This window comes from Mus caroli, chromosome 1, assembly GCF_900094665.2.
Source record: "Mus caroli chromosome 1, CAROLI_EIJ_v1.1, whole genome shotgun sequence".
Taxonomy (NCBI): Eukaryota; Metazoa; Chordata; class Mammalia; order Rodentia; family Muridae; genus Mus; species Mus caroli.
Genome location: NC_034570.1, coordinates 48183449 through 48200252, shown reverse-complemented (window position 1 = coordinate 48200252; position 16804 = coordinate 48183449). Strand labels below are relative to the sequence as shown.

The window sequence follows — 16804 nt, the reverse complement described above, 5'->3', positions numbered from 1 at the left end:
TTAAAGAACTGCAGTGACAAACATAGAGCAGAGATTGAAGGAAAGGCCATCCAGTGACCAGCCCAACTTGGGATCCATCCCATAGGCAGACACCAAACCCTGACACTATTACTGATGCCATGTTGTGCTTGCAGACAGGAGCCTAGCATGGCTGTCCTCTGAGAGGCTCTACCAGCAGCTGACTGAGACAGATGCAGATACTTAACAGCCAACCATTGGACTGAGGTCGGGGATCCCTATGGAAGAGTTAGGGGAAGGATTGAAGGAGCTGAAGGGGATGGCAACCCCATAGGAGGACCAACAGTGTCAACTAACCTGGACCCCAGACCTCCCTGAGACTGAGCCACTTACCAACGAGCATTCACAGACTGGTCCATGGTCCCTGACACATATGTAGCAGAGAACTACCTTGTCTGGCCTCAGTAGGAGGGGATGTACCTAATCCTGTAGAGACTTGATGCCTCAGAGAAGAGAGATGGGATGTGGTGGGTGGGTGAGGGGGGCAGGTGAGGGAGCACCCTCTCAGAGGCAAAGGGGAGGGGGATGGGGGTGAAGAACTCTTGGAGGTGGGACTGGCAATGTGAAATGTAAATAAATAAAACAAGTTTTTAAAAAGACTATTAAAGAGCTGGGCGTGGTGCCCCAGTACAGGGGAATGCCAGGACCAAGAAGTGGGAGCGAGTGGGTAGGGGAGCAGGGTGGGGGGAGGGTAGGGGACTTTTGGGATTGCATTTGAAATGTAAATGAAGAAAATATCTCATAAAAATGTGGGGAAAAAACTGGGGGAAAAAAGACTATTAAATAGTTTCAAGATAGAGCAGTGAAAGAGGGGATGGCTAACCAATGACTGCCCCAAATTGAGACCCATCCCATGGGCAACAGCCCTGACACTAGTGGTGATACTCTATTCTAACTGCAGACTGATCACTGTCCTCAGAGAGCTTCCACCCAGCAGCTAATGGAGAGAGATGCAGAGACCCACAGCCGAACATTAGATGGAGCTCAGGGAGTCTTATAGAAGAGTTGGGAGGATTGAGAGACCTGAAGAGGACAGGGATCCACAGGAAGACCAACAGAGTCAACTAACCTGGACCCTTAGGGGCTCCCATAGACTGAACCACCAACCAAAGAGTGGCAAGGGCTGGACCTACACCCCCTGCACATATGAAGCAGACGAGCAGCTTGGTCTTCATGTGGGTCACTCAACAACAGGAACAGGGGCTGCCCCTGACTCTGCTGCCTGCCTACCTGTGGATCCTGCTCCCCTAACTGGGCCATCTTGTCTGGCTTCAGTGGGAGAGGATGCACCTAGTCCTGCAGTAACTTGATGTTCTGGGGGTGGAGGACTGGGCGGGTGATCCACCTTCTCAAAGGAGAAGAGGAGAGAGGAATAGGGGGGTGCGGATCTGCATGAAGGGGCTGGGAGGAGAGGGGGCTGACAATGAGATGTAAAGTGGATAAAGAAATAAATTTAATAAACACTTTTAAAATATATAGAATTTCTTATTAGTATTCTGATTAGGAAAAAAACTAACCTGAAATCATTCCATAAGTACTCAGTTACACTCTTATCATATAAGTTCTCTCCAAGAATAAATTCTTATATCACATATTCATTTTTATTACCAGTAAGATTTTGTGACTTCAAAGGAACACTCAAACACCTTTAAATGTTACAAGGTGTTTCACCCTGAAGTTCTCAGAATGGTGAAGACAAGCAACTGTGTACTCTGACAGACAGACTACTTCCCTCTGAGACAGGGAGAGGGGAGAGATGGAAAGTTTGGGTTAAGTGTCCTTAAAAGCTTTTTGGTAGAAGAACAGAGTGTAGCTTCTTCCTCTCCTAAGAAAACTACTTCCCAGATTTCCCAGAAGCAGGAAGATAAGCATCATGCCACACAGGCCGAGACAGCAACAGAGATGCTATTCCAAATGAGTGCTTCCCATTGTGTAACAAGATATAAAAATATTTCTTCTAAATTTCTGTAAAATTAAGTTCACATTTTTGCCCCACGTTAAGAGCAGTTTGTAGTATTTGATGCACTTACATTGCTGTGCAACCAGCAAACATGTTAAACACACACACACATATATATATATTTATATATATAATATATAAATATATATATGTACACATGTTTAGAAATTATTTTACAATTGGCAAAATCCACAAAATTCTCATTTTTGCCAGTTTACCTTTTCAAAACATGGTAACCTGCATAAGATGATCACTTAGTTCCTAATATGCAGTACTGCCTGAATATACAGCTTATTTACATGAAACTTTTTCCTAAAGATTTTTAGAAGAATCAGAAGTCTATGTGCCAGCATGATGAATGGCCACATCATAATAATGAGAGAGAGAGAGAGAGAGAGAGAGACCACCTTTGTATCCTGCCACATGAGCACATACCTTATTTTCTTCCACCAACTTGCAAATGAGGCTATCTCTGGAATCTGGAAACGAAAAATCCGTATCATGATGACGATAGCATACTAGACTGGGCCACAGAGCACTTTCTCCTAGGAGCTTTTTTGGAGTCAGTATTTTGTGGAAATAATAACACATATAGGCTAGATGCTAAGATACACAACTATCAACACAGCATGTCTACGATTTCAGCATTTGAGGCTGAAGCAGGGGAATCATGAATTGGGGGTCAGTCTTGGCTACATCGCAAACTTGTCTTTAAAAAGCTAAAATGAATCTGACAATAAATAAATCTCAACAGAACCTGGTCTACAGTCATTTGTAGTGGTAGATAAGGTCACATTTTACCAGATGTGCAGATGACTCTGGGAGGGATATGATCAACATATTTTTGTTAAATTACTGTAATCAAGACTTAACAAAAGCAGGGACATGCACATAAACCAGTAAGAGCTACATATGCAGCTAGAGACACGAGCTCTGGGGGGTACTGGTTAGTTCATATTGTTGTTCCACCTATAGGGTTGCAGACCCCTTCAGCTCCTTGGGTACTTTCTCTAGCTCCTCCATTGGGGTCCCTGTGTTCCATCCTATAGATGACTGTGTGATGGCCTAGTCGGCCATCATTGGGAAGAGAGGTCCCTAGGTCTTGCAAACTTTATATGCCCCAGTATAGGGGAACACCAAGGCCAAGAAGTGGGAGTGGTGGGTAGGGGAGCAGGGCAGGGGGAGGGTATAGGGAACTTTCGGGACAGTATTTGAAATGTAAATAAAGAAAATATCTAATTAAAAAAAAAAAACAGTAAGAGCTGTTTTCCACACTGACTAAAACCGTATGGAGAGAGGACAGTTGGGCTGTGGATAAGCAAGCAGAGTGTAGACAAGGCAGCAGCATGGCTGCTGGACTCTTACCACAGAAGGACTACATGGCAAGGAGCAGCCTGGGGAAGCAAAACAAAGAATGGATGGACACCAACACTCTCCTTGTGTTTGGATGCTCTTGCCTAGTACGGAGCTTGGCGCTGGATATTAGTAGTACCCAAAGACATATTTAAAAATCAATGTTTTGACTTTATAGAAAAATTCAGAGCTATATTAGTGCTGTTATACTTAAAGTTTAAAGAAAGACAATTACAAAACATGTTAGAAAGTCATATTTTGCATAGGATATATCTTATAAAAACTGTTTTCTAAAAGATGTGAGTCCATGACTCACTAAAGTCTAATGTGAAAAATGACGAAAGGTGAATGCTGTGATCCGTTCTGAAGTTACACTCAAAGGGTCAGCAGAGGAGAATGCCTTTCCTCCGAGAAAAATTTAATCACTTTAAGTTACGTGTGTGTTGCTTACTGTTAATATGCTTTTATATTTTTAATGCATTGAAGAAAATATTTAAAGGCATTTCTTCATCTTAACCTAGCTAGATAACTATTTGTACTTTAAAGTAATAAAACTATACCAAGGAGTGGCTAACATTGAGCATACAGTTGGTACTCAGACAGGCTTCTTCTCTCATGCAAGTTTAATTACTACTTTTTACTCTTCATCTAGTGATCTTCCACATATACTTCCCAAAATCCAAGTCAAGTCATTCGTCTAAGTAACAATGACCCACTCAACAGAGAGCTCGCCCAGTGGAAGGCTCTGCACGTCACTCTCTTGGTGGTGTGTGTGGTAGGTCCTTGAGAACACTCTCCCCAGATCTTTTGACTGTGTGTAATGAGTATATTTTCTTACTTTTCTGACAAAGATGTCATAAAGTGAAAATGAGGAAGAAACATAAAATATAACAATCAGAAGACAGAAGGTTATTTCTGGGCCCTGCCAGTGAGAGCTGACACAGTGACTCATAAATCAGGCAGCCCTAAGTGAAGGCGTCTAATGTGGGACAGTGGACCTTGCAAAACCACAGTCTAACAACTAGAGTTAAGTCACCAACTTTCTCTTTTCTCTACACTTCCTGTCAGGCTGCTTTCTTGTTGGTACTGTCTGGATCACTGCAGGTAGCACACAAGAGGAAACACTTGGCTTACAAAGAGAAGGCACATGATTAAGCTTTTCTTCTCCACTTCTTTTAGAACTCTGAATTGCTTTAGACAGCTTTGAGCATGTCAGTGATACAGTCTATGCAAAAGCTCTACGTAAACCATGAAGTCTTAAGCATGTGAGGAGAACACTCATGGTGTCTGCATTGGAGATTGCCTAACACTGCTTTAGAGGGCACACTGACAACAGCAGGAGCCAACGGGTTCATGACCATGCACTTGCAGTCAAGACTCTGCTATTCACAAGTCTTTATTTGAGAACTCATCTGTAAAATGAGGGGTCACGCTAAGCTCTTTTTCCAGGTGCATTACAGTCACCCACTTCTAGGAATATATGCTAATCCAAACAGATTAGCAACTAGAAGAATGGTGAGCCTGGCTGTGGTAACTTAGTAAGAATAGCCTCGTTTCCTTATTAATAGTTCATCACCAGTCTTCAATGTAGTGTCTAAATGTTCCCACTAGTCCAAACTGAAGTGATCAAGAAGGAGAAAACTTAAAGAATGATTTATAAATATGAGGCTCAGACTTAATGGCATCTTAGACATTTGTAAGGCTTAGACAAGAAGATCACAAATTTAAGGGCAACCTGGCCAACTTAGACCTATCTCAACAAACACACAAACACATCAACCAGAGAGAGAGAGAGAGAGAGAGAGAGAGAGAGAGAGAGAGAGAGAGAGAGAGAGAGAGCGCTCAGTTTGCTTAGTATGAGTAAGGTCTTACCCAACCTGTACCACAAAAAATTAAGATACAATTTATTACCAATATTTATCTTGGTCTAAGTACCATATATAGAAAGCAATTTTTTTCACTCTGGGTTGTAGGAAGTAGCACCAACCCCAGCCAACTAAACCATTCTGGCTCTTAGGAGGGTTTGCATACTCAGATCAGACTTGAGCTGCGAGATAGTCATCCCCAAGTCTTCATTCTTCTGCTGTTCCTGGGCCAGCAGGTCTTGGGTTGTTTTCATAGAGCTGTGTAGGGCAGTGCACTTCTGCTGCAAAGTGTGTACCTGGAATTGTGTAAGAAAAACTCAATTTCTGGATGATAATGCATGACTAGACAGAACACATGGGAGGTAAAATTTTCAACCTTATTGTCACAGAGAGGAAAGGGACATAGCTGTATGTCACAGATGAAATCTCATCAGACTATAGTTTCTTACTGAAGTGCTGTCCAATACAGCATTTTGTATGTACTTTAACAAAATAGTCAGTAGGCACAAGAGGATACTGAGCACATGGAGTGTAGCCAGAGCAAGTGAAGAATTGTACCGTTAGTGTTATTGACACTTAACCAACTTTGACTTAAATAGGATCTTTCATAAATTCCTTAAGTAGAATACACTCCTTTTATAATTCAGTTGTGATATATAGTCATTGGGGAAAATGAGAGGTTATGCACTCAAGTAATAAATACTAAAATATAAATTTACAGTATCCTAAACACATAAAGGTATTTTAAATATTAAGTATAACAAATGCAAAAATATCATGTAATATGAATATGATAACTGAAAGGAGCAACATAAATACGTTCCTGGTTATTTCACTTATTTGTTTCAAGGGTTAGTTCCATTTAGTTTATTTTCTATCCAGACCACATACATATATATAGCTTTAGCTAAGATAGTGTGTTCCAAAATCAATGCTTATAGCAGAGACTTCACATGCAGGAGGATCCTGCACCAACAGAATTTGCCTCTATAAAACCTGTGACAGACCCAGTTTTCCGGGCCTCAGCTTTCTCATTCATAAACTAAGAGTGCTGGGTTGGATTGCAGAGCCTTTTCTTATTTTTGCATTATATTTTAAAGACTGTAGTGAGAATGCTTACAGGCTACTAAGGAAAGGATCCTTAACAAAGCTAGAGGAAATAAACAAAATGAGAAGCTCACAGACAGAGTGTAAGCTTTTCTTTTGGTGTCTCTAGCAGAAGGGAAGGCAAATCTACCTGCTGCCGTTCTGCCTCCACCACTGACCCCATCTCTTGTACTTTGAGGAGCATGGACGATGCAGATGTCTCAAGAGATTCCCTGACAAGCTTCTCCTGAGCCAGTTGTCGCCGTAGCTAAAGAGCAACACTGCAGTTAGGGAGAGCAGCGGACATCATTGAAGTGTAACAAAGATGAAATCAGCATGGCAGTTTACAAGGTTTGCCAGCCCATCCCCACACCTTCACGGATCACTCTCAAACATGCTTGTTTCTCCCTAAAAGTGAAGTTGAGTTTGTTGCCCTCATTTTTGTTGTTGGAATCTGTTTTCCAGCTTGGGAGCCAAGACCCTGTAGTAACTCAGAACCATCATGTAGAGCGCAAACAGATAGAGATGACTCAGTGGACAGCAAGTCACAAGGACAAGCAAGCAGCGTGAGAATACCGAAGGGACTCAGGTTTTGTTGATGACGTTTTAGATACAATACCAAAGTTCCTATCTGTGAAACAAAATTTTTAATTGGACCTCATTTATGTAAGAGTTTCTGCTCTCTGAAAGATACTGCTAAGAAAATGAAAAGACAAAACTATAGATTGGAAGAAAATGTTTGACTAAGTCACGCTTTGATGGAAGACTGGTATCCTCTCTTAGTCTGTTATCTGTCGCTGATATACAATGTCTGAGGCTGGAAAATGTACACGGAATTGAAGTTCACTTACCTCACAGTTTTCAGAAAAACAGCCTGGCTAACCACACATGTTCCGCTCTCACCAAGGCTTCATGATGGAAGCATCACCAGGGCGATATCACACAGGTAAGACGAGAAGCCACACATTCAGGGGCCAGGCTTACTCCTTTTTATAACAACCCCACTTTCATAGGAACAACACCAATCCCTTCCAAAGGTGATTATCCTCAATGAATCAGCACCTTCCAGTAGGCCTCCCACCTCTTAAAAGTTCTGACCACCTTCCAAGACTACTAGGAATCTAGCTGTCAGTACATGAATCTTTATGTGATACCTTCAAAACAAACCCAAAATATACAAAGTAATACACTCAAAACTAAAAAGAACCAATTACTAGAAAATAATCTAAATTATATTTCACTAAAGAAGATATGTACAAGAAAATAAGCATATGGAAAGAGCCTCACATTATGTAACCTTAGGGCATCCAAAGTACAACAAGGTAAAGCACACACCTGTTAGAATGGCAAAAATTCAAGATGCTGACACCAAATGCTGAGGAGAATGTGCAGCAAGAAAGACTCTTCCTCTTCAATGGTAGAAATGCACTAATGGTCTTTTTAGGTTGTAAGATGGGTTGGTAGTTCCTAATAAAGCTAAGTGTGGTTTTCACTCCAACCCAGAAATCATAATCTGAGGTTATTTGCCCAGATGAGTGGAAATCTAATGTCCACATAAACCTGTAAGGGTCTGCAGCGCACACCCTCCTCCAAAACTTCAGGGTCCATCACAAAAAAAAAGGGGATGGAAAGATCCTAAAAGCCAGAGGCAGTAGATGACTACAGTGTAGAAGTATTTCCTATTCTCTGTACTTTCATTAATTATGGGTCTCTGTGTTAAATACCATCTACTATACTAAGACTTTCTGAAAAAAATCATATGAGAAACTACTACTACAGAAATCTCTTAAAATATAAGCATACATGTAGATTGCTATCTAAATGCAGGTGAGGGCAGGCACAAGATAAGGCTAGAGCTTGTGCCTAGGCAGTGGTTAAAGAAGGCAGGCTGAGAGTTTTAAAGACAGGAGAGAGAGGGAGACACAGGGAGAAGGAAGGAAGATGGAGGAAGATAAAAACGAACTAGATTCCATGTGGCTTTAAATAGCCACAGGTAGCTGTGAGTATCATATAAGGGATGGATAATTACAGGACAATTTGTCCAGAGAGGTGGGACGTTTATATCAATATCAATGGGATCTGAGTTCATTGTGTGGGTGTTTTGTGGGTTGAGAATTTACTGATATAAATCTGACTGATAAATTACAAGCCTCTAAGAGTTTTGATTTTACTGGGTTACTGGGATTTGTGACAGCTAACCAAAGGGGACAGCAGAGAGTGGGTTTGTGAGAAGTGTACCTTAGCTAGCCTTGGAAATCAGGGAGTGTTGATTGGGTTTGGGGCCAGCCACAGGGAGGAAAGAGCTGTTTCAAAGCTGTGGGGAGGCAGAGCCAGTGTGGGTGAAACAGGACCCAGCTAAAAGTAAAGTATGTGGTCATGGCCTGTCCGTCAGGCTGGAGACAGACCAACTGCTTATTATTTCATGAAACACATACACTATGGTCAAAGGAACTTAAATGGAGTAACCCTATAACAGAATAACAATGATATACTAGACACCATAGGCTAACGAAAAGTTCAGTGTCAGGAATGGGTTACCTCTATTGGAGTTGTTAGCCAATGATGTCCTAAAAATATACCTTCCACATCAAATACTATAGCTATTACCACTGTTCTTGGTAACTCTCCTTAACTTCCCAGGAAGACCCTATTGATGAAGACCCCACATACTTGAGTCACAGAACATGAAGAAATGAAACTGGTACAGATGTTGACGCTTCCTCCCTTTTGGCTAGCTGTCAGAGTGCTGGAAGGTACTACACATTCGACTGGAGGACATCACCCTCAGCCAGCTGTAAACCTGACCTACAATAACAGTCTGTTTGTGAAGATGCACTCAACAGTGAAAAAGTGGCCCGAATGTGACAGGAACAACAACCACTTTCTGACTGTATTAACGGCCTAAAGCTTCTGTAAGGGCATAGCCAATAAGACAAACTGGCAACCTACAGATTGGGAAAAAAAAAATCTTCACTAACCACACATCTGAAAGAGGGCTAATATCCAAAATATATAAAGAACTCAAGAAGTTAACCAACAAAAAAACAAACAACCCAATCAAAAAAAAAAATAGGGTAAACCAAGAATTCATAACAGAGGAATCTCGAATGGCTGAGAAGCAGCTAAAGAAATGTTCAAAGTCCTTAGTGATCAGAGAAATACATATCAAAAGGACCCTGAGATTCTACCTTACACCAATCAGACTGGCTAAGATCAAAACCTCAGGCATCAGCACATATTGGCGAGGATGTGGAGAAAGAGGAACACTCCTCCATTGCTGATGGGATTGCAAATTGGTACAACTGCTCTAGAAATAAATCTGGAGGTTTCTCAGAAAATTGAAAATAGATCTACCTGAAGACTCAGCAATACCACTCTTGGGAATATACATAAAATATGCCCCTCCATGCCACAGGGGCATGTGTTCCACTATATCCATAGTGACCTTGTTTGTGATAGCCAGAAGCTAGAAACAACCCAGATGTCCCACCACAGAAGAATGGATACAGAAAATATGGTTGATTCACACAATTTCAGCTATTAGGAATGAGGACATACCGTGTTTTGCAGGCAAATGGATGGAACTGGAAAATCTCATCCTGAGTGAGGTAATTCAGACCCAAAAGGACATGCATGGTATATACTCACTAATAAGTGGATATTAGCTCCCCCCCCCATCCCAGTACAGAATATCCAAGATACAGTTTACAGAACTCAAAAAGGTCAACAAGCTGAAGTGCCCAAGTGAGGATGCCTCAGTCCCACTTGGGAGGGAGAAGAAAGTAACCACAAGGGGGAAGGGAGAGGGGAACCTGGGAGGGAAAGTGGAGGGGGGAAGGAGTGGGGTGGGAGAGTGGGGAACCTGACCTGGTATTAAGTGAGGGAAAAGGACTGAAGCCCGGAGGGCCAGCAGAAAGAATGTAAACAGGCAACCTCAGGAGGTAGGAGGTTGGGGGTACCCCCAGACAGTACCAGAGACCTGGGAGGTGAGACACTCTCAGGAATCAAAAGAGGGACCTTAGATGAAATGGCCTACAGTGAGGAGAAGGAACTTGCAGAGCTCACCTCCAGCACAAAGTCAGGGCATCAAGTAAGGGATGGCGTTGCCATCCTACAGACAAAACTCTGACACATAATTGTTCCTGTCTGAAAGAACTGTAGGTATGGAAATGGAGACGATCCTGAGGAAAAGAAGGTCCAGGGACAGGCCCAAAATGGGATCCAGCTCAAAGGGAGGCCTCTAGGCCTGCCATTATTACTAAGGCTATGGAGCACTCACAAAAAGGAACTTATCATGAATGTCCTCCGAAAGACCCAACAAGCAGCTGAAAGAGTCAGATGGAGATATTTGCACCCAACCAATGGACAGAAGCTGCTGACCCCTGTGGTTGAATTAGGGAAACGCTGGAAGAGGCTGAGGAGGAGGGTGACCCTGTAGGAGGAACAGGAGTCTCAATTAACCTGAACCCTCAAGATCTCTCAAACACTGGATCACCAACCAGGCAGCATGCACCAGCTGAGATGAGGTCCCCAACACACATACAGCAGAGGACTGCCAGGTCTGGGTTCAATCAGGGATGATGCAAGTAACCCTCAGAGACTGGAGGCCCCAGGGAGTTTAGAGGTCTGGTGGGGTAGGGGCTGAAGGATGGGGAAATCTTCATGGAGACAGGAGTACAGGGAAGAGGTATGGGATGTGGAACAGTCAGAGGGAGGACCAGAAGGGGAATAAAATCTGGAGTTTAAAATAAACAAACAAACAATTAAAAAAAAAAAAGGTTCACTACACAAGATGGAACCCATGTTTGGCACCATCACTGGAACCAAGAACCTGAGGCAGGTCAGGTCATAATTCTGACGAACTACTCTTAACTGGAGATAAAGGGGAAACGTCTTAAACTGAGTGCTAATGACTTTTCTTTATACCCTCAGACCAGTGCATCTGTAAAACTCCATCAGAGAAGCTTCTGTCTGGAGTAGATGACAGCTAACACAGACCCATAACTAATCTGACAGCTTCTAATAGCCACTCCTTCCAGAATTCTAAACAATTAAGTTGACATGAAGGTCTCAAGGTAAAATAACAAGTGTAGAGTTCTCCATTTTAACATGCCTTTCTAATAAAATGTCACACAAAGGGGAAGGCGCTCACTAACAGCCTAGGAGCCACAGTATGGGCTACCTGGTTCTCTACTGGCTCAGCAGGGCTTATTTTGTTGTTGTGGTTGGGTTTTTTTCCATTTTTATGGCAGTTTTGACACATAAGAACACCTTTAGCAACTGAGGGCAGTACTCTTACTTTAGTTACAAGTTGCATGGTTTAAGTGTTCATACAATGACATGAGTTCCTTTTCAAAGGATTCTTTCATTCTTTACTTTCTCAACTTCCCTCTGCAATTCCAACACCTCCTTCAACATCTGTCTTTTCTCTTACCTCTTGGATTTTAAGGTTCATTTTACGCTTTGTGGTCTTTAGTTCCTCCTCAATAACAGCCGCATTCTTCTAAAAAGAGAAGGAGGAAAGATCTAATAACCCGAAGTCACAGGAAGAAACTGTCTCTAGGAGGATCATGTCAGTCTTTTTCCCTGACAGTGTATAAATGCACACACACACACACTCACAGGTATGTGTGTACATGTGTGCATATGCATGTGGAGGCCAGAAGCTGATAGTGGGTGTCTTCCTGCATCACTCTCTACCTTATACATTAAGGATCTCTCACATGAACTCAGACATCCTTTAACCTGCTAGTCTAGTTAGTCGGTTTACTCCAGGGATCATGTTCTGAGGGTTTGGGATGCCTTTGCTTGCTTAGAATTCACGTGAGTCGTGGGGAGTCAAACTCCAGCCCATAGTTCTATTTTTATTTTAAGATTTATTTTCATGTGTATGAGTATTTGCCATGCATGTATATATGTGTACTGTGTATATGTCTGGTGTCCATGGAGGCCTGAAGAAGGTGTTAGATCCCCTAGAACTGGAGTTATCAACAGTTGTGAGCTGCCATGTGGGTGCTGGAAATCAAACCTGGGTCCTCTGCAAAAGCACAAGGACCCTTAACCACTGAGCCATCTCTTATCTCTTTTGTGTGTGTGTGTGTGTGTGTGTGTGTGTGTGTGTGTGACTATGTAGCCTTGTCTGGCCTGGAACTTACTACATAAACCAGGCATAGAGATATATGGCTGCTTCTTAAGTGCTGGGATGTACCTAAGAAGGCATGCACCATCACTACCAATTTCAAATACTATCCATGCTCAGGAAATCAGAATGAAAAAAAAAAGGCTTTCATCATTTACTCTTTTTAATTATTATTAATAGCCCCACAATCCTAGATATAAAGACTCAAGTCATGGTTGCCTTCTTTCGTACCTTCAGTTTAGATCCTATACCATATTCTAGAATATCAATAAAAGGCTATCTAGAATATTCTTTTACCTTTCAATAGCTACAATTCTAGTTCTGACCCATGCAGGATCATTACTCAGCACAAAGATCCATAATTGATTTCTTGGTTTCCAATCTCCTCTTCCCTCAGTTAATATACAGTAACATCTGGTTAGTTTTCCCTCTTATCATTTTGTGTTAAAATTTGCTATCATTCCCTACTGAATGATCCAAGGTATTGATTATTCTTGAGTTTTAGATGCTGTATAATGTATTAACTAATACTCAGGTTATTTCCCAAAAGTTAACTCTCACTCCAATAAAGCTAGAGTTTACACATTTAACCCAGTGTTACCAAGCAGAAAAATCTGAGTTACAGGAAGAGGGCAAGCCTGTGATGATCTTGGACAAGACACTTTTCAGCTCCATTACTCTTACTAAAATAGACTGCTTTAATATTATGCTACTTCTTGAGGACTTTCAAAATAACCTGATAATCTATTAGCTTGCCTGGTCCATGGCAACAGAACAATGCTGCTGGCTTCCTTTCTAAGCAATATGGCTTCTTTGCTGACTGCCAGTGAGTGTACTCCCTGAAATGCCCTTAGGGACTGCACCTTCAGATCTACATTGGCTGGGGGTTCGTCTCTTCTCAAGTGTGCCTGAACACACTTCCTGTGCACTTACTGTTCTCTGCTTTCTACTTTGGCTTTTTCCTCTTGAACTTACGTTATGCCTTGACCTCCCAACTACAGTGTAGCTCTTAAAGAGGGCAGAGTCTAGATGCTCACTATCTTCTATACACAGCAAGGAGTCTGTGAGCTACCACTGACAACATACACGAGTGGAGGTTATCAGGGCAGACAAGCTTCAAATGTCAAGAACCTAATGTCAAGCTTCAAATGTCAACACCACCCATCTGTGACTCAGTTTTATGGGGCTGTTGTCTCTTCTAGTCGAGATAGATCAGGAACAATGCACTACAGAACACTGACCACGAACCTTTGTCTCCGTTGCAATTTCCAGAGTGGCAGTCAATCTCTGCATTTCATCCTGTGCCCTGTCTTCTTCCTCCTTGACAACTTTCAATTGCTGGCGCAAATTCATCACTTCAAGTTGCAACAGCTTCAGGCCCTTGGAATGCTCCCCTTGTATTATATTCAGCTGATCGTTCAGAAAAGCTATGCACAGCACAGAAGACAGCAGCGGAAAGGTGAATGAAGCACAGACTCACAGGCCCACCAAGCACCCACCCAGAAGCAGAGCCTCTGCAAGCCTCTCCATGCACACCTGTTTTCTGTGGATTCGATTCCTTTTCAGTTTGCAGGTGAAAGATGTTCATCTTCAAGGACTGAATGAGGTTCTCCAAATAGCACATTCGATTTACCAGAAATTCATAGTTCCTCCACAAATTACCTGGGCTTTCTGGACAAATTGCTTCATTTGGGATAGGACTAATGGCTTTCTGGCTGGCAGGGTCTTCTAAATAGTTTGGAGTTTCTAATGGACCTCTGAAAAAGCACCCAAAACCAATATTACATAATGGAATTTCTACTGTGGTAAGCCAGCCTTTGAGCCAATGTCAACTTTCCAATTAGGATAGCAAGTGACAGCAACAACATTGGTGGGACACAAGGCTCATAAGGCTCATGACTCCTCTAGACAAAAGTGCACCAAATAAGCCCGGAACACAGATCAGTTCTTTCTAAAAGAGTGTCCAAAACAAGGTGAGACTCTTCCACTATGCAATTGAAAATACATGCTCGATTCATGGACAAAACTGAGGCACAGTCAGATTCGATCTCTCCTCAGGGCATGCACCAGACAACTAGGACAAAATCTCTAACTTCCAAATTTTCCCTAAGGATAGAAGCAGGTGAAGTACATCACCGTAACTTAAGCCAAAGGTTTGTGCTCTTAATCTCCTGGCCATAAGAACAAAAGGGAGTGGGAATATACATGCCCCTAGACCACAGAACAAAATGACAAACACTTCCTAAGACTTGATTCCCAGGAAGAAGAAAGATAACAGGCTTAAATTCAAAAGCTCTCAGTTTCTCCCTAGAAGGAGTTTGCCAGGGTTCTCTCCCACTGCTGCTGACAAATTAAGTAGACAAGCAAATCGGGCTCTAGCAATTTAAAAAGGTGCTCAGCACATCCCAAACCTTCTCTCCAGCTTATCCTCCAACTACCAATTAACTAAACTAAACTGATGAAGGATGCATCCAAATGGAAAGGAAGGGCCACTTGAGAGTCTTCGTAGATCACAACAATAGAACTCCAATGCCTGGAGGAAGCATAGCCCTTCCAGGTGATCTCCACCCTCACTGTGGTGACAACTCCAGGTCTAAGATTCTTTCTGAAGTTCTTCTAAAGTTGAATGCCCTGCCTTCTACAGATTCTACATGAAGGACTAGCTCTTTGACCACCTAGCTCTGGGCTTGATGGGATTCTGCATTTCTGAATGTCTTTAAACAACCAATAATAAAGAGGTGGGCATTATGAGCCCACCTCCAACAGCTATTTTCCAGGGTCAGAGGTGCAGTGTAAATGAGAGCAGACACTTTACACACAGATCCTCTTGCCAGTTAGTGCAGACAACAGGCTTTCAGCTTTGCCCTCAGGACAGAAGAACTGGAACAGGAACCTAACATCCTAACCTTTCCAGATACATCTAGATGGCCTGTCCTTTATCTATTGCAAAGCCCTGAAAAGCAAAAGTCATATGACTGTTCCAATAAATGCAGGAAAAAAACTGACAAATCCAACATCCTTTCATTAAAAAGCTGCCAACAAACTACATATAGGAGGAATGTTCCTCAACACAGTAAAGGACACACACACAACAGGACCAAAGTTAATATCATAACTGCAAAAAGTTGAAGACTTTCCTCTAAGGTAGGAAGTAAAGGCTAAGATGTCTAATTCCATAAGGAGCATTGAACAGAGAGCTATAGAAGCCCTAGTCAGAGAAACTAGGAAATAACAAAAATAAAAGGCATTGACATCAGAAAAGAAATTTAACTGTCCAGTTTTGCTAAAGATACTTATGTGTAGAGGACAGTTAAGAAAGGTCTAGGGAGATAGCTCAGTCAGCCAAGAGACTGCCATGTAAGCAGGGAAGTGCTGAGCTCAGATTCCTAGCCCTCCCACAAAAAGCAGCAGCATACATCTATAACCCTAACGGGGGTGGAAAGGCATTGGCATAGGCTAGGGGTGGACACTGGCTGACTTCTTCAAGCTTGACCTTAGTTTTTGAGACAACGTCTCTCACTGAAATTTTATCTCATCAGTTAGGCTAGACTAACTGGCTGGTAATCCTCCTGCCTCCACCTCCCTAGTACTAGGGTACAAGCGCAGATATGCCCAGCCTTGTAGGGGTTGCAGAGTATGTATGTGGATGTTGGTCCTTGGAGTCTGAACTCAGGCCCTCAGACCTGCATGGCAAGCAGTTTATAGTGAGCCATTTCCCATCCCTTTAGTTGTTTTTTTTAGTCTGAAGTTAAAAAATAAAAACCTTTTATGTCAATCAACACAAGACATGATACATAAAACATGGTAAATATTACTTTTAAATAGCAATGTAGGAATTGAAGTTAGCATAGAAGTAATATATTCCTATTTTAAGAAATTTTTAAGCAAACTAATTAAAATTCTCATTATCTTATCAAAATACTGAGCATTTATACCAAGTTTAATCTTTAAATGCTTAAAGGTAATTTATGGATCCTACAATAGCAACTAGACTACTATAATGCTTTAATTTGAGACACTCAGAAAATATATAAGACCTTTCTAAAACAAACCACACCAATAAATTCCATATTGGCTGCAAAAATATGTATTTCCCTTACTATTAACAAACCAACTAACTTTAAAACAACAACAAAAAAATTCTTTTGTGATACAGGTGGGAAAAATAGTTCGGTTTGAGTATCTGATTCTAAACTGTGAAATAGTTAAGGACTTTAAACCTGCCTCTTAATTTATAATAACCATGATAGGGAAAAATCAAGGCCAAATTAATGGCATGAATTATTTCAATTTTTCCTCTGATTTCCTAATAAGATCTAAAGTAGTGGCCATGGCTATATGCTATGTCTTGAATATAGTGTTCCTCAAAGGCTCAGATAGTGA

General features: G+C 41.8%; 1 protein-coding gene across 8 annotated transcripts in view; it reads right to left on the bottom strand.

The window, feature by feature from the left end:
* Positions 1 to 16804, bottom strand: part of Ccdc150 (coiled-coil domain containing 150) — a 98632-nt gene that overhangs the window by 70091 nt on the left and 11737 nt on the right. For 7 of the 8 annotated variants that reach the window (XR_002378901.2, XR_002378903.1, XR_002378905.1 and 4 more), the window contains exons 3-8: positions 13958 to 14178; positions 13670 to 13848; positions 11717 to 11785; positions 6434 to 6550; positions 5363 to 5492; positions 2414 to 2457 (exon numbers count right to left, since the gene is read on the bottom strand). Coding sequence is in view for 4 of the 8 variants with exons in the window: in XM_021173989.1 (XP_021029648.1) it covers positions 2414 to 2457; positions 5363 to 5492; positions 6434 to 6550; positions 11717 to 11785; positions 13670 to 13848; positions 13958 to 14178 (760 nt within the window). In the remaining 4 variants the exon portion in view is untranslated. The remainder of the gene's footprint in view (positions 1 to 2413; positions 2458 to 5362; positions 5493 to 6433; positions 6551 to 11716; positions 11786 to 13669; positions 13849 to 13957; positions 14179 to 16804) is intronic. The other variant, XM_021174009.2, reaches the window with a different exon arrangement.